The sequence below is a fragment of the Macaca mulatta genome, chromosome 4 (assembly GCF_049350105.2).
Source record: "Macaca mulatta isolate MMU2019108-1 chromosome 4, T2T-MMU8v2.0, whole genome shotgun sequence".
NCBI classification, from domain to species: domain Eukaryota; kingdom Metazoa; phylum Chordata; class Mammalia; order Primates; family Cercopithecidae; genus Macaca; species Macaca mulatta.
The window spans coordinates 97151917-97170612 of record NC_133409.1 but is presented as its reverse complement, the minus strand read 5'-3'; the positions used below and the strand labels follow the sequence as shown (position 1 = coordinate 97170612).

Here is an 18696-nt window from a genome sequence, read left to right as displayed (position 1 = left end):
ATATATGTGTATGTGTATATATATGTATATCTGTGTGTACACACACACACAAACACACAGACAAATGCACACACACACAGAGACAAATGAACTTACTCCAGTAGGCTGAAAAATAAGTCCATCCATTTCATGGCTCACTTCTTTGGCAAAATTTCCTTCAAGTAGCTATAAAATAAATACACATGTATTCTTTAAAAATATAATAATCACTTTAAAAGTATTTAAATGTCTTGCTAGGCTTTATAAAAATGTAATATATAAGTTATAAGAACTGAAAAACAAAATAAGACAAAGGGATAGGTCTAAAGGAATCTAGGTTAATACATTCTAAGATCTGAATATACACACACACACACACACACGCGCGCGCGCACACACACGAAAATTTCCATTCCTTGCCAGGCTAGATATTCTAAACAATAGTCCTAAGTACAACAGCCAAAATAATAAATAAAGCATTGAAAACATATTTTTAAATCTATTCCTAAGCCAGCACAAAAGGAAGAAAGACACAGAAGCAAAAACAAAGTGAAAGTAGAAACTCTGGAAAGTAATAGATAAAAGGAATAAAAAATAAACACACAAAAAAAATCAGAAGCAAAAATCTGTAACTACAAACTAGCTGAAACATGAAGATTATAGCCCAAAGCTACAAAGACACTTGCTTGGGGGCAAAAATTTGTAACCACAAACCAGCTGAAACATGGAGATTATAATCCAAAAATACATTGTGTTTTCCAAGAACCCTTACAAAATGATTTTAATCTTACTTTGGGTTTTTTTGTGTGTCTTTTCTACATTTTTCCAAGCAGAGAATTCATTGCAAAGAATACACAGTAAAAAATACAATTAACAGTTTTTTCAATGCCGTATCAACAGAGTTATAGACCCTATACCCTCTAATTAATTCTGACTTACTACGTGTTTTAACGCATCTCTTTCACAGATTTTTATTATTTTGAAGAACTTAACATGTATATCACTGATGGAGGCCTGAAACACGAATTTTTGCATGTCGGAGAAGAGAACAAAACATACTTTCACAGAGCCAGGTGTAGCAATTCATTTTCACGCTTGCTAATAAAGACATACTCGAGACTGGGTAATTTATAAAGAAAAAGAGGTTTAATGGACTTGCTGTTCCACATAGCTGGGGTGGCCTCACAGTCATGGCAGAAGGTGAAGGAAGAGCAAAGGCATGTCTTACATGGCAGTAGGCAAGAGAATGAGTGTCAAGCAGGAAACCCCTTATAAAAGCATCAGATCTCATGAGAACTTACCATCATGAGAACAGTATGGGGGAAAACAGCACCCACGAATCAATTACTTCCCACCAGGTCCCTCCCACACACCAGGTTATCTAGAATCTGGCCAATTAACAGAAAATTAAGGAGAGTTCTATGATTCAAACATGTCTCCTAAATTTTTGGATATGCTATGTGTTATACATCCCTTTTGTCACAATCACACACTCTTGAAAGTACTACGTTTAAGCTTACAAGATTTGCTTTCCAAAAGCAACAACCAAAACTTCAAGTACATATTTCACTTGGAATAAAAATCTCTGATTCTCCTCCCAAACTGTGACTTCATCTTCTCTGCCATTTCATCCTTCAAAATCCATAATTTCTCTAAACTGAGGGCAGTTCAAATTTGAGTTTAAATATCTATATTTCCTTAAAATTTCAATGTTCCTTTCTCACACCGAGACAGAAATTAGATCAGTAATTGCCAGAGGCTTGGGGGATAGTCTTCAATGAGTTTCAGTTTTGAAGGATGAAAAAGTTGGCTGGGCGTGGTGGCTCACACCTGTAACCCCAGTACTTTGGGAGGCCAAGGCAGGCAGATCACGAGGTCAGGAGTTCAAGACCAGCCTGTCCAATATGGTGAAACCCCATCTCTACTAAAAAATACAAAAATTAGCCGGTGTGGTGACGCGCACCTGTAGTCCCAGCTACTACTCACAAGGCCGAGGCAGGAGAATCACCTGAACCCGAGAGGTGGAGGTTGCAGTGAGCCACTGCACTCCAGCCTGGATAACAGAGTGAAACTCCATCTCAAAAAAAAAAAAAAAAAAAAAAGTTACTTGCTAAATTCATAGCATTTCTGCTGAGCAATGATGCAATAAAAACCAAACACCACAATAATCTCTTTTTTTTAAAAAAAAAAAAAAAAAAAGGTTATTAAAAAAATGTAACCTTCAATCTTTCATTTGCTCTACTTGTATTGTGGGTACATCATTTATGGCAAGTTAAGATGGTGTTTCCATTCTTCAACCAAACTTCTCAAATTCATGTAATGGACCATGCCTGTATATAAAGTATAAAGTAACAATAAAAAATAGCCAGTTAGCAAGACTCTACATAACATGATGCTGCCTGCCACAGAAATGAAAGTAATTTCATTTTTTATTCTACTCTTTTTATAAATCAGAGTATTTAAAGGACTGAAAATTCATGGGTCAAAATAGGAGCTTCGCTGCATTATTCTAGACAATATTTTTTTCTTCACTTGACACATAACATTTATGATATCACCTATCATGTATCAAAGACCTACCACGAAGTGTTGTGCTTGGTACCTAACATACCATTCAAAATACATAACTCCTCATGAGATGTGTATTCTCAAATTTTGAATTATTATTCAATTTGCCAGAAAAGGAAACTGAGGTCATCAGACATAAGCAACTAGCTTTAATTCAGACAGTAAAGTAAAATCACTCAGAACAGATAATATCAGACTTAAAAATCAAGAGATAACTAAATAAAGTCTTATGACTCTCTGAAACAAATGTCCCAAAGATTTCTGCAAGTTCCTAAATATATAGGTCCTCCAATAGCCACTTAAATTTTATAGACTTGGCCAGACACAGTGGCTCACACCTGTAATTCTGGCACTTTGGAAGGGTGAGGCAGGGAACTGCTTGAGGCACCAGGAGTTCAAGACCAACCTGGCCAACAAGGCAAGACCCCATTTCTATATTTAACAAAAATTGTATACACTTTAAATGCATTATAGCATATACTATATGAATAAAGTGAATATGAAGAGAGGTAAAATTCTTGAAGAAAAAAAGGTTTTCTAAGAATAGAGATGAAATCTAAAAATGTTATTAATATTGTATACTTTATATTAACTGATTTTTATATTCATATGAGATCATATATGTAATGTGTTTATTAAATTAGAAATATCACCTTTTGTCTATTCACAATTCTTAAAAAAAAATGTATCCAAACTTGTTATGGCCATCTTCCATATGTCAGTATCTTCATCATTAGAGCCAACATTTAAGTCATTTAGCCAGTTTCCATTACTTTCACTGCTGCTGTCTCTGATTTACAGCATACTTCAAATTATACATGAGACTATAACTGCAGATGTTACCCCAAGCTACAAGTACTGATTGACTAACGTCAGGAAAATGCTTTTTCCCCTCATTCATTCCATAGATCTATGTTCATAATCTTAAAGTGCTTTGCTCTTTGAAGAAACCTTTAAAATCCTGGTTTAAGATAAAGTTCCTTATTCATTTACAATGTGAAAAATAGTAAGAGAATGCTGCTTCCACACTGATGATAATAAAAAAGCAGATAATCTATCAAAGCATAACTTTTGTTATGGCCATCAGAAAGCTGACATCTGCAGGCAACCACATAAACTAATCCCAGCCCCTCCAAACGAGGATGAAGTATATGAATTCATGTCTTCTTTGGTAGGGAAAAGGAAGAGGAAGTGGCAGCCATAAGTGAGTACAAAGAAAACAACTGAACATCTGGCCAATTCTTAAAAACTAAGTCTGGGTGAGTGGAACAGTTTAGAAACCCTGGAAGCCCCAAACACAAGAGATACAAACTTTTTCCCAGGCTTCTATCAGGCTTCACAAGAAAGATCACCGGCAGGGCAGGACACATGAGAATGCCCCACCTCGGTTGTACACAGACATTAAAACCCTCCTGCTTTCCAAACCCTTCTTGATACGATGCAAACATTACCTGGGAATAAATTCATATGCAGCTATACAAGAAGCTGGAGACAGGCTTGGACCAATGATATTATATTGATAAAAAGCAGAAAGACTTAGACCTAACAAAATATCCCTATGCAAGGCAAAACTTCACTGGCAAGAGGGAGAGGGAAGACCCACTCAGGAAAAGTCATGCCTGCGATTCAGGTGCTCAGGTTCTGTTTCATACTAAGGCTAGAGAAGAAAAACTAAGAAAACTCCACAGTCTTCACAAGCCTGGCACTGAGTGGCAAGAAATAGTTGTTTACATATGGGGAAAAGTACTAGAAGTATGAAAATAGAATACTCTGTGGTACAAGGGAGCAGAGCTTACTGAAAGCTACACGTGAAACGGAAACACCAGGAGAAAACTCTTATACTCTAGGCATTACAATAAATACAAGTAACAGCAGCCAACTGCTGAGAAAATATAAATTCTTTGGAGCACTGAAGATATAAAGGAAATGAGAAAGAACCCCAACTATGAAGTGGCATACTATTATTTAAAAGTAAATTAGGCCAGGCGTGGTGGCTCACATCTGTAATCCCAGCACTTTGGGAGGCCAAGGCAGGTGGATCATGAGGTCAGGAGATTGAGACCATCCTGGCTAACATGGTGAAACCCTGTCTCTACTAAAAATACAAAAAAAAAAAAAAAAAAAAAAAATTAGCCGGGCGTGGTGGCAGGCGCCTGTAGTCCCAGCTACTCAGGAGGCTGAGGCAGGAGAATGGCATGAACCCGGGAGGCAGAGCTTGCAGTGAGCCAAGATCACACCACTGCACTCCAGCCTGGGTGACAGAGCGAGACTCCATCTCAAAAAAAAAAAAAAAAAAAAAGGTAAATGTAAATTGTGAAAAGAGATACTATAAACCTTAGAACAACTGCTAAAATATACATAAAGATGTATATCTAATAGGCCAAAAAAGTGGAGATGTCATGGAATAAGAACATTCTCAAGTAATCCAAATGATGGCAAGACAAAAAGAAAAAAGAAAATGAGAAAACATTGGGCAAGCCATGTAGTTAATCAAGTAGTAAGATGGTAGATTTATAGGAGATTGATTTTTTTTTTCATTCTAATGATATTTCTTCTAGAAACCACAACATTACAAAATCAACCAGCAGAGATTGTCATTATTAATAAATTTTTTTAAGAAATCAAGAACCAGCTGGGTGTGGTGGCTCATGTCAGTAATGCCAGCACTTTGAGGGGCAGAGGCAGGCAGATATTTTGAGCTCAGGAGTTCAAGACCAGCCTAGGCAACATGGAAAAATCCCATCTCTACAAAAAATACAAAAAAAAATGTTGGTTTATCATAGTCAAAAGCAAAGTCAAAACCATAGTCAAAGCCAGGCCACAGTGGCGTGCACCTGTAGTCCCAGCTATTTGGGAAGCTGAGGTGGGAGGATAACTTAAGCCCTGGAAGCAGAGGTTGCAGTGAGCCCAGATCACGTGAATTCCAGCCTGAGTGACAGAGTGAGATCCCTCTAAAAAAAAAAAAAAACAAAAGAACCAACTTTATATATATAGTGTCTACAACAGCCCACTTTGTACATAAAGAGTCCATTAGATAAAAAGTACAGGGATGGAAAAAGATGTCAAATCCAGTGCTAATGGAAAAAAAGCTGAAGCATCTAGACTATATTAATATAAGACAACGAGAACTTCAGAACGAGAAATTACTAGAGATGAAAACAATACATACTGACAAAGGGGGTCAATTCATCAAGAATCTGTAACAATCTTAAATGTATACAAGCCTTACACATGGAATATTATGCAGCCATAAAAAAGGATGAATTCGTGTCCTTTGTAGGGACATGGATGCAGCTGGAAACCATCACTCTCAGCAAACTGTTGCAAGAACAGAAAACCAAACACCACATGTTCTCACTCATAGGTGGGAATTGAACAATGAGATCACTTGGACACAGGATGGGGAACATCACACACCGGGTCCTATTGTGGGGAGTGGGGAGGGTGGAGGGATAGCATTAGGAGATACACCTAATGTAAATGACGAGTTAATGGGTGCAGCACACCAACATGGCCATGTATACATATGTAGCAAACCTGCACGTTGTGCACATGTACCCTAGAACTTAAAGTATAATAAAAAATAAAAACTAAAAAGAAAAAAAAAAGCTTCAAAATAAAACTGACAAAATAAGTAAGAAAAACAGTGGGGAGGCCGGGCGCAGTGGCTCAAGCCTGTAATCCCAGCACTTTGGGAGGCCGAGACGGGCGGATTACGAGGTCAGATAGAGACCATCTTGGCTAACATGGTGAAACCCCGTCTCTACTAAAAAAACACAAAAAACTAGCCGGGCGTGGTGGTGGGCGCCTGTAGTCCCAGGTACTCGGGAGGCTGAGGCAGGAGAATGGCGTAAACCTGGGAGGCGGAGCTTGCAGTGAGCTGAGATCCGGCCACTGCACTCCAGCCTGGGCGACAGAACGAGATTTCGTCTCAAAAAAAAAAAAAAGAAAAATAGTGGGGAAATCCTCAATTATAACAGAGAATTTAACACTCTTTTCTGAGCAAACAGCTGGACAAGTAGAAAAAAAAAAATCACTAGTAGTAAAGACACCTTGAAAAGACTTACAAAACACAAGCAGACACAAAGCCAGTGAGGATATGTAAGACTAAATCACTATAAAACAACCTGACCTAACTGACATTTATAAAATACTCCACCCAAACCAGGAAAAAATGGTTTTTTTCCTAAAAGCATACAACACATTTCAAAGTATATTCTCTGACCATAAGGAATTAAATTAGATGTCAATATTTGGAAAGTCACCCAATATTTGAAAATTAACACACTTCTAAATAACCCATGAATAAAAGAAGAAATTAAAAGGGAAATTTTAAAGTATTATAAACAGAATGAAAACAAAAACAGAGTAGATTAATATTTGAGAGATGCAGCTAAAGCATTTTACAGAAAATTTTGCTGCATGAAATACCTAATTAAAAAAGAAGGTCAATGACCAGGCACAATGGCTCATACCTGTAATCCCAGCACTTTGGGAGGCTGTGGTGGGAGGATCACTTAAGGCCAGGAGATTGAGACCAGCCTGGGCAACATAGCGAGACCTTGTCTCTACAAAAAATTTAAAAAGTAGCCGGGCATGGTGGCATGCACCTAAGTTGCAGCTACTCAGGAGGCTGAGGCAGGAGGATCATCTGAGCCCCAGAGGTTGCAGCTGCAATGAGCCCTGATTGCAGCACTACACTCCAACCTGGGCAACAGAATTAGATATCGCCTAAGAAAAGCAAAAAAAAAAAAAATTTTACCCATTTTTACCAAAAAAAAAAAAAATTTAAGCAAAAAGGTTACGATCAATGACCTCAACTTCCACCTTAAGAAAGTAAGGAGAACTGTAAAGAATTTCATAATCTCAGAAACAAAAAATAGCCACGTGGGCTGAGATAGTGTACACAATAAAAGCAACCTATCCCCTCGTAAGACTAAGACCAGACCTCACTGAAGACAGAACAGCCATAGCTCACTGGATGGTGAAGCTAATGAAATGTCCCAGCTGCTTTTAAAGATGGAAGTTGTCTCCAAGCAGTATATCCAAATTTAAAAATATAGGATACTGACTAATAGGTAGGAATGAATTTCCAAATTTCAAAATTAAGTCGCTGAGATGAAAATTTCAAAGAAATTGAGAGGCCAAGGTTATAAGTCAAACCAAACATTGGGCAGTGTATTCAGCAACGATGATGGGCAGCCTTTGAGAGAACAGTCTGTCAGGCACAGTCTCCATGAAAAGAGGAGTTGCCAAAAAGCCAAAAAGAGAGTCTCAATATGCTTAAAATAGCATGACTTGAAAGGTCAGGTTTTATTTAATAATTTAAATATCAGATATAATTTTAAATTCACTTTGATATTCTTTTGTATCTGATACTATATCCAAAAAAATAAGCTACTGTTTCTTTTTCTCCTTTTCTATATATAAAGTAAAACTTATTCATGAGTTGCACTGGTATGCTAATGTAGGAAGTACTAAGCTAAGTTTTTCATAGATAATTTACTGGTTAATTAACATCCCAATAAAAATACAATTGCATGCAGTGTTCATGAGATAGGTATTTCCTGACTGCCTTCAATGCTAGAAACCAAGCCAGCATTAGGACATGCTAATGGGATGTGAGGGATATGAGGACCCAATAACAACATAAGCCTTGGCCAATATGCCTAAATAATACCTTAATTTCAATTTGACAGTAAAAACATTTACATGTGATGACATAACTACAATTTCTCCCTGTCAACCTTTCTTCAGAAATGTGGTTTTACTTAAATTACCCTAGATGCTTTTAAAACACTTCTAACAAATAAAAGAATCCTAATTTAGAAATGTTTAATTGAAAAATCTTGGAGAAATTTAAAGTGGAATATGTGTGGTCAATTACCCTAAACTAGGATACAATCCTTTTCAGAATTACGATTTTCTTGATCATTTTCCCTCCAGACAAAATTCAAAGATAATTGGATGAAAAGTAAAACAGTAGACATTATATATCAATTTTTAATAAAGCTTGATAGTTTTCATAAGGTTTTTCCTATAAAATTTAAATTTGCTTACTTATGAACATAATCTTATCTTTGAATACCATCTGAAATATCCTACAGAGGGCATGTAGCATGGACCAAAGATTGGAGGAACTGACAAAGGTTACCATATGATTGACTCCGAGTTGATATTTTATGTCTATGAATCATGATGCATCCAAAAACCAAGTTGTTATAAATGCATAAGCAGAGAAAGATAATGTAAAAGGCTTGACATTAGAAACATGAGAAACAAAATAGAAACTGCAAAGTTACAAAGCACAGAAAGGAGCCTTTTAAAAATAATAAGCAAAATGACAGCTTAAGACTACAGTGAAGAAGAAACTGAATCTCCAATGTTATTAGAAATACGAATTGGCAATATCAATTCATTATAGTATGGAAAAATATACCAATGGAATACTTAAAAAAGAAGAAACTACCTCCACCTCTCAGTTCTGGTCTATTCTACTCAGACATTTTCTGAGCAGATATTCCCACAAAGCCTCAACTCATTGCCTGAGAATACTCAATATAGTAACTTCTGTCTCTTGACTCTTTTATGTGCTTTCATTAACTCCCCACAAATCCAAGGTTTAGTTTAAAAACTCCCCCAAAAATGGAAATTTGCACTCCCCTGGATACTAATCTTTATTGGTTTTCAATCCCAAAATCTAACTTCTAGTTCAGGTTAAGATTATTCAATGCTTCTATACTCTGAATGTCCTTCTAATCAGTAAATAATAATCCTACAAGTCATCCTTCTTGTTCATCACAAAGCCAACATCATTATCTTCTTTTTTAAAAAAGAATGACTTGATTGCCACTATTTACCAATAGTGCCTAAACAACTATGTCATTCAAGTTAGCTAATCAAAATATAAATCGCTTTTGCAATACTATTGTTGGCTCTTTCATTAACCCATATTATTGCAATAAAAAAGAAGCATAATAATTCTGGTGAATCCTACTTGACAAGTTAGAAAATCTTAAAACAAAATTTCTCTAGAAAATATAACCTCTTAATTTTGGTTGCCATTAGTCTTATTTTTACCAAAATCCCTTCACAGATCCACAAAGAAGTAGTCAACTACATCCTCATGGAGCAATAAAAGTTCTTTTTGTTAGATTTCTAATTTTTCTTAATTTCATAATTTAGGCATCATTCACTCATTCAACAAAAATTTACTTGGTACCAATAAGTGGCAACCACTGTGTTAAGTGTTTGAGATGTAAAAGGGTTTACTGCATGTCCATCTTGGAAGAGCGGGTGGCAGGGTCTAGTGTGGAGACCCCAAACTAAAATGTCTATACGTGCCAGGCCATAACCTGAACTGGACAGGGTATATAGTAAGACGGACGCGTGAGACCAACTGGAGAGGACATCCTCATCTACAAGCAGTCAAATTCAACATTGCTTACGTATCATATGAGCTTACACTTTATGAAACTGATGAATTTATGAGTTAATATGGACATAAATACACATAAAATAGTTATTTTACCTTAAATGCTTTCAGTGGAGACGCTTAAAGACTTCTAAGGGAACAAAACAGCAATTATATTTTCATCTATCATTCAAGGATTTATTCAAATATTTACTGAGTACTAATTACATATTCATTTTTTAGAAAATGATGAGAAGAGCAAGAGAAGGAAGTAACACACACAAAACTATTAATATATGCCAGGTACTGTTCCAAGCACTTTACATATTTTAACTTATTTTTAAACTATGCCCTAAAGAGTTAAAGAAACCAGTGACTGGCAGAAATTATTAAGCCTGCAGGGTGGCAAATTAAAAAAAGAAACAAATTGCTCAAACACTGAAACTCCCTCCACTTATGAGATTTAAAACCTGGCTGAAATCAATTGGAACCGATATGGCCCACCGGCGTTTGCACAGAACGAACCTGCCGGTGTCACAGATCAAATTTCCACCACAGGCTTCATACTAACTCCCCCTGAAATTTGCACATGAGATCCATGAGGTAGTATGAATAAATAGCTGTGCATGCCTGAGGACTTTCCAGACCTCCCTCTCCTTCCACCAATCACCTACCAATCCCAGAACACACTCCCTAAACCTTTTCTAATGAAATTACTGCCTTAAAGTCAGCACAGAGAGACAGATTGGAGCTGGACTCCTTTCTTCTTGTTAGTCGACTTGTAATAAAAAGCTTTTCTTTTCCCAAAAAACTCAAGTGTCATAGTATTGGCTTCTAGCGCATCATGCAGCAAGCCCTTTTGCTCGGTAACATTTTTAGCCTCATAATTACCAAATAAAGTAGGGATTATTGTGATTCCCATTTTATAGGTGAAGTTAAGAACTTACCTAAGGTTACACAGCAAGAAATTGAGAATCCAAATGCATTCTAGCTCCAGAGTCTATATTTTTAACTGCTATTCTAAACTAGAGTGTCAGAGTCCCAAAAATCTTCTCCTAATCTCTAGTCTAGTCTAGGTTATATGCTCCTTCAATAAACTACCAAAGTATCCTATGCTTCCCTCCATCACAGGCTTTTCCCATCTGTCTGACTACTAAATTGACACGTATGCTTTTTAAGGTCAGGAATCACATCTTATATTCATTGTATTTTCAACATCTATTACAATAATCTGGTGTACAGTAATCTCTCACTCAATAAATGTGTGTTAAATAAATATAAAATGAATACCACAGTGCAAGGATCTATAAAAATAAGCTGGTATGGCTAGGTCATAACCATAGGTTATAGGTTAGGTAGAAAAATATATAGGCAGTATTATCCCAAGAGGTTGTGTATAATGAAAACATAAAAAATTGTTAGAAAAGTTTAAAAGTTTATTAGACTTGTATACATATTACGAAAGAGGTAAGATTTAAAAAAAAAAAAAGCTAAAGTCATCCCTCATAAGTTAATAACTTCCTCAAAAATCATCCTTTATTACCTATGTATATCTCCAGTGAAGACAACAGTAATATTGGGCATACAGAGTTGCTTCTAGGTTAATTTCCTTTCTTCAAACTATTTCTACTCACTAATGCTACTCACTGACTTTCTAAAACAAACAATTTGTAGTGTGTCATGGCCATATCTAAAAATCTTTGAATGTTCTTCACTGTCTATAGTCCAAGTTGCCTTAGCATGGTTTCGAAAGCCCTTTTTTTCTGGGAAAACTCTCCTGAATATGTCTGTAATCAAACCACAATGAAATGCTCACCTTTTCGAAAATGTTTATATACTTTGATATCATTAAACCTTTGTTCATGCTATACTCTGTATTCAGATTGCAGCTCGTAAGAAATATAAGTGAATATTTGTTTTGCGGGTAGAAAAGCATGACCTATCAGTTTAGAAGAATAGTAAGTACTTTTGAAACAAATATACGAATACAATGGATATTTGGCCATAAATACATAATGCAGTAAAAATACAACTAAACAGGATAAATGACTGATCTGGATGTCATGAGGGAGAAAAAGTAGAGAGATTTAAAAAAAAAAAAAAAGGAAAAGGCTAAATAGTTCTAATTTGAACATAAAGGGGAAATCATTCATTTGTAAAATAAAATTTAAGATTTTCAAACAAAGAGTAATATGAGAAATTGCAAAAATACACCCTCTGTTTAAAAAGGTGTGTTGAGGAATTCATTTTACCAAAGAGAGGTCCTGGCCTTTGCCTTCAGCTACTGGGAGATGATCTCTAGGCCCTGGGGATATCCTCCTTGACAAGAGTACCTGGAGTCACTGGAGAGTCTAACAATGTGACTCATGATGGGAGCTTCCTGGAATACCCTACCAGCTCTGATCTCCAAAGGAACTAGAGACTAAATGTATTAGCCTGACCTTTTGGGTGGAGATAAAGACTAAAGGTCAGACACAGGGTCAGTATGTGAACAAATTCCAGTATAAACTGTGAACACCAAAAGCTTGCATAAACTTCCCTGGACTGTCATACATCATAGCCAGGAATAGGTAACACCATCCGTGACTCCACCAGGAAAGGACAACCAGAAGCTTTGCTTTTGAGCCTCTCCCAGATTCTGCCCACATGCCTCTCCTGTGGCTGGTTTTAGTAGGTATCCTTTCATTATAATAAAACTCTAATTCTAAGTATACTGCTTCTCTGAGTTTTATGGGTCATACCAGTGAATTATCAAATCTGAGGGAGTCATTGGGGACCTCAGTAACTACAGCCAGCCAGTCTGAAGTAAAAGAGGCCCTAGGTACCCCCAAACTTGAGGCTGGTGTTGAAGCAAGGACCATGCGGTTGGTCTAAACATATTCCAATAGGTTTTTGTCACTCTATTTCTCTAGTCGATACCATTTCAGCTGTCCTCAAAGTCACACCCATCAGCAGGAAAGCTTATGACTTCCCCTGTGAGGCATTATTGCCAAGAGGCTGTTCAGGAAGTGGCAGACTAGAATGATGCCAAAGTTGCCTTCTCTGTTAGTGAGTAAAGTGACCCGGTTAGCCACCACAGATGAGACCTTCAGCTTCGCTTTAATAGAGACATTGAATATCTCCGGATGAGGACAACCCACACTGGGATACCAAATGGCATTTTAGCTGTAAACTAAACATGTTCTGCAGCCTAATAAAGTAACAGGAAAACGGAAGTGAGAGTTTCAGAAATAAACTTTACTTTCCACAATATAAAAAAGTATAACATTTCCCTATTCTTTGTATCAATTTTAAGCTAGGACAGAAAGAGAAAGCTCAAAATCATATAAAAATAAGACCTAAGATTTCCATCTAGAATGTTATATGAAATATATTGTGAACAAAATGGCAAAACATGTATACCTCTGTTATGGTGATTTTATTTCCTGTACTTAAAATTACGCATTTATCAACAATTTAATGCAGCAAAGTAATTACATGGTTCACTGGGATTTGACATAACACCTTTAAAGAATACTAACTTTCATTCATTTTATTGTTATTAGGCTCCAATGTCAAAATTAAAGTTCTATTAGTTATCTCCCATGCATCTATATGGACATTATTTCCCAGAAAGGTTCCATCCTACTTCAGTCTAGTGAGTTACAATCTTCTCATGGGGTGCACATATGTGTATACAGTATATGTGGACATATATGTGCACTTATAGTCCCTAGGCTAAGACTAAGAATTCTAAGAACACGCAAAAAGAAGGGTAAAGTATACAAAAGGGGGAAGAAATGAAAATCTTCTTTAATGAGAAAAAAGAATGAATAGAACCAGCATATAATGGGGTATCTGACATAGACCACTAGGTATCAGAGGTAAGACTAAGCAAAGTATATTTTAAGTATTGGAAAAGCAATGTACTTAAACCAGTAACGACACCAATTTACATTTATTACTCTTTTGTTCTCAAGTATATGAAACTATGAGTCATTCAAGCTTGCATTTGAAAATAACATTCAAAAAAATCATTGTGAGCACCCTAGAATCAGTATTAAAACCTAGTCTAATAATATCTAGAGAAAGCGCTGATTTACAATACACCAAAACTTAGAAAAGGTGACCCAGATATATGAGTACTTAAAATTTCAATGTCACTGTTTCCTGGAAGTAATCACAGTCTAAGGAGGAGATGGGGACATAGGGGATGCACGGGCTGGGGGAGAGATTATCATTATTTCCAAACAATAATATGGAGACCTAAAACTATTCACATGCAAATCATCGCTGAAACTTTGAACTCAATCCTTAAAGTCTGGCCAGTGAATACAGTTCTAGACCTGAATCACAAAAAGATACGTTTTAGCTTGTTGCAAGCTCTAGGGCCACACCGAAAAACAACGGTGGCACCCTGTACACTCTAGAGCAAAAACTACTCTGGTCTAGCATACATAAAAGGAATCCTAAACATATACATGCCTTTCATTTAAACCCCTTTCTTCTCAGCAAAAAGGAATATGCAAGGTATTCAGAACCTCTTCATACCATGTATCTGGACTAAGTAGGTACAGTTATCTCACTTCAGACATACCAGACAGATGGAATTTTAAAGCTATATTTTTTGGATCTTTTACAGCTTGATTGTTCTGGTCATCCCATCCAAAATGTGGGCCAGGCACAGTGGTTCACACTTGTAATCCAAACGCTTTGGGAGGCCATGGTATGAGGATCGTCTGAAGCCAGGAATTTAAGAAAAGCCTGGGCAACAAAGCCAGATCCTATCTCTACAAAAAAATAAGTTAAAAAAAAAAAAAAGGTGGGGGGAGGTGTAGATATAAATACACACACAACACCTACATGTACACACACACACACACACGCACACGCATATTCTCCAACTATCAGAAAATTAATAAACCACTCTGAACTGTATCATGTCTCCTCTCCTCAAAGTAATCAGCAACCTTAACCCTATTCCTTCAGGTACTTTGCCAACCTCTGAACCTAAATGATAACTAACCTATCCCATGCCTTCACCATCCAAGTCTATTCACATCATTTTTAAATCATTCTTCTATACAGATGTAAGATGAGTCAACATCTAACAATTTAATTTCTTTTATCCATCTGTAATTTCCATCAGGTTAAGCATCATGTGCAATTGCTCCTGAGTATTCTTAAACACCTAAAAATACAGTCAAATATACTATCATTTTTTGAAAGTCAGCATATTAGAAGCATAAGCTCAAGACATTGGGTTAACCAGGAGCATAATTTAAGTTTATTTTGGGCCGAGCGCGGTAGCTCACGCCTGTAATCCCAGCACTTTGGGTGGCCAAAGCAGGTTGATCACCTGAGGTCAGGAGTTCGAGACCACCCTGGCCAACATGGTAAAACCCCGTCTCTACTAAAAATACAAAAATTAGCCAGGCATAGTGGCACATGCCTGTAATCCCAGTTACTCAGGAGACTGAGACAGGAGAATCATTTGAACCCGGGAGGCAGAGGTTGCAGTAAGCAGAGATCCTGCCATTGCACTCCAGCCTGGACAACCAGAGTGAAGCTCCAACTCAAAGAAAAAAAGAAAAAAGTTTATTTCATCCATCGGGAACCAAATCAAATCAGGCTAAAGATGAATGCACAGTTACTGATAAAATAAGGCTATGAAATTAACTACCAATTCATTATGAGTATGATAAACCCAGTTCAAAATGTTTTGTAATTGTGCTGCAAAAGCCATAATCAACAAGAGAAAAATAAATTTGTGATACATACTGAGAACAGTTTTAATAAAATTAACTTCTCTTAAAATCAGCAATAAATGACTTTGCAAAATTTAATCATTATGTTTTTTCTACACAGAACTATATTTAGTTAGCCAAAACCATTTTTGTGACCATACATTTCTCTGTCTTCTGCAGGGCATAATAAATAAAAGCAGACTTCTGTTAAAAATATTTGTTTGCTGATAGGTAAAATTATATCCACATCACAGTTTCAATAAAGATAATAATACTAGTCCTTTAATATCTTCAACCTACTTTCTTTCAGTTCATAATTCAATAAACAGCAAATTATTAGAAAATTTAATTTTGAAATATACAGTTATTATAACATTTATGAGACCTAGAACAAATTATTTAATGTCAAGAATAGTATCCTTCATAACATTAAGTATTCTCCAAAATTATATAAAATTTAAAAAATATTTTTTAGAAGATAAAAGATAAAGTCATTTTTCCTGAAATGATGTCTTAGCACCTAACTGAACTATAGAAAAGAGAAGGTCATTAAGAGGAAGGTTTCAAGTAGAAATAGTCTGTTATACTCACAGATACAGTAACAGGAAAGGTAAGGCGGGGCACATTAATTAAACAGCCCCAAGAAAAAAGAATGAAAAAGGGCAAATTCTGAAAGGGGTGCTGAAAGAGCTCACGCAGCTAATAAACACATGTGCCACAAAACAACCATCCACACAGTAGGATCTGCATTCTCCTAGAAATTTAATGTTATTTCCAAGACACTACATTACTTTTGAGTAAAGAGTCCCAATCCTTTGGCATCATAACCACCAGCTACTCTAATCTTAACCCTAATTTTTCCATGTAATTCATCAAACTACCAACAAGGACTTTAGTACTTGAATCATCCTTGTCTTCTTCATGTATGCTACCATACATGTGGACAATCTACTCAGCATCCTAGTGTCCAAGATCCTAAATATTTTCAACTCTACTGACATTCTCTTCTACTCTACCTCATTAATCTCTACCAACAGACAGTTGCTAAATCATTATTTCAAAGTACTCCACATCAAACGTATTTTCTAATAGATCACTATCTTACAATATATGTCTACCATCCAACAATGAAAGAGGCATTTCTATCTACCTGCTACAGCTCGGATCTTTATTTTATCTTTCAAAAACTATTTCACCTATTAGGTAGGACTTGATAGAAACATTTCACGAACATTCTCAAACCCTATCTCCACAGATGCCTCTCTGGGACTACAATTCTCAGCAATGCAATATGATTAGATATGGGATTGTACAGAATCCTATATGGAACGCTGTTTTAGACTTGGAAAACCAAGCGGATAGTATTAAGAATTTAAGCCCTGAAATGCCATACGAGTGGTGCTTTCTGAGGACTGAACTTATCACAGGAAAACCTATAGACTCCTACCAGTTATCAAGTGAAAAAGTCTAATTTTAACAACATACTACTAATGATGATGACAATGATGATGATATGATGATGATGATGGATGACTTATCCGAGGCTAGCAGTTCCACACCATTAAATAAAGAAAGCAAAATTTTAAAACATTGGCCAGTTACCTAGCCCTCCATGTTTGGCTAATATGAGAGGGAGAATCAAAAAACAATCAAATATTTTCTCATTAATGTCAGGAACAAGACAAAGATATTCTCTGTCAGCACTCCTTTCAGAATCATACTGGAAGTTCTAGCCAATAAAGTAAGACAACTAAAACGTCTTTTTTCACAAATGACATGATTGCCTATGCAGAAAATACGAAAAGAACAAACAAAAACTACTGGAACTAATAAGCAATTATAGCCAGGTTTCAGGACACAAATGTACAAAACTCAACCACTTTCCTGTATGCCAGCAATGGTATATAGAAAAAATATCCATCACTTTCCTATATACCAGGTGAAATTAGAAATTTAAAATACAAAAACATTTACATTAGCATCCTCCAAAAAGGAAATACTTAGGGATAACATAACAACTATATATAAAAAAAATCTGTATTAGAAAAACTACAGAATTCCAACAAAAGAAACCAAAGAAGAACTAAATAAATGGAGAGACAGTACATGTTCATGGATAGGAAGGCTCAATATCGTCAAGATGTCAGTCTTCCCAATTTGCTCTACAGATTCAACACAATCCCTATCAAAATCCCAGAAAGTTATGTTCTAAATATTGTCAAACTGATATTAAAGGTTGTATGGAGAGGCAAACGATCTAAAATAGCCAGCACAATACTGAAGGAGAAGAGTAAGGGCAACAACTGACACTACCAGACTCAGCAGTGTAGTAGCTACAGTAATCAAGACAGAATAATATCAGCAAAAGAACAGACAAATGATCAGTGGGATGGAACAGAACCCAGAAATAGATCCACATAAATACAGTCAAGTGATCTTTGACAAAAGAGCAAAAGCAATGAAATGAAGAGAAAATAGTCTTTTCAACAAATGGTGATAGAACAACCGAACCTTCACATGCAAAAAATAAATAAATAAATTCTGAAATTGCAAACTTATGATTTGTGTATCTTTCACTGTGTATTATACATCCCCAAGCAAAAGTCTGCTTAGAAACACTAAAGACAAAAATGTGCTAATTAAATTTTAGAAAGCATATGCTTTACATTCTCAAATTTCTGAAAAATATGCTATGCTAAAAATCAGATGTGTGAAATATGGGGCATTTTGAGAAATTATCCCATAATACAAAAAAGAACAACAAAGAAAAGTATAAAAGATAAAATATATAGAAGCACATGAAGCAAAATTTTTAAGAAAAACTAAATATTATGCAAACCTATATTAATATTTCTAAGCAAAATATGATTAAGCAAAATTCAAAGTAAACAAAAGCAAAATAAAAGAAATTAATATTTCTGTGTAAAATATGCCTAAGCAAACTGAAAGAAAAAATGGTGTCAACTGATTTTGATAATAAAATTCATAATGAAGAAATGAGTAATAAAT

At 35.9% G+C, this 18696-nt stretch overlaps 1 protein-coding gene across 3 annotated transcripts in view; it reads right to left on the bottom strand.

The window, feature by feature from the left end:
- Window positions 1-18696, bottom strand: part of RNGTT (RNA guanylyltransferase and 5'-phosphatase) — a 334659-nt gene that overhangs the window by 178144 nt on the left and 137819 nt on the right. For 2 of the 3 annotated variants that reach the window (XM_028847363.2, XM_028847366.2), the window contains exon 12: window positions 97-165. The exons of the other annotated variant lie outside the window; for it this stretch is intronic. In XM_028847363.2, coding sequence (XP_028703196.1) covers window positions 97-165 — 69 coding nt within the window. The remainder of the gene's footprint in view (window positions 1-96; window positions 166-18696) is intronic. 3 annotated transcript variants of the gene reach the window in all.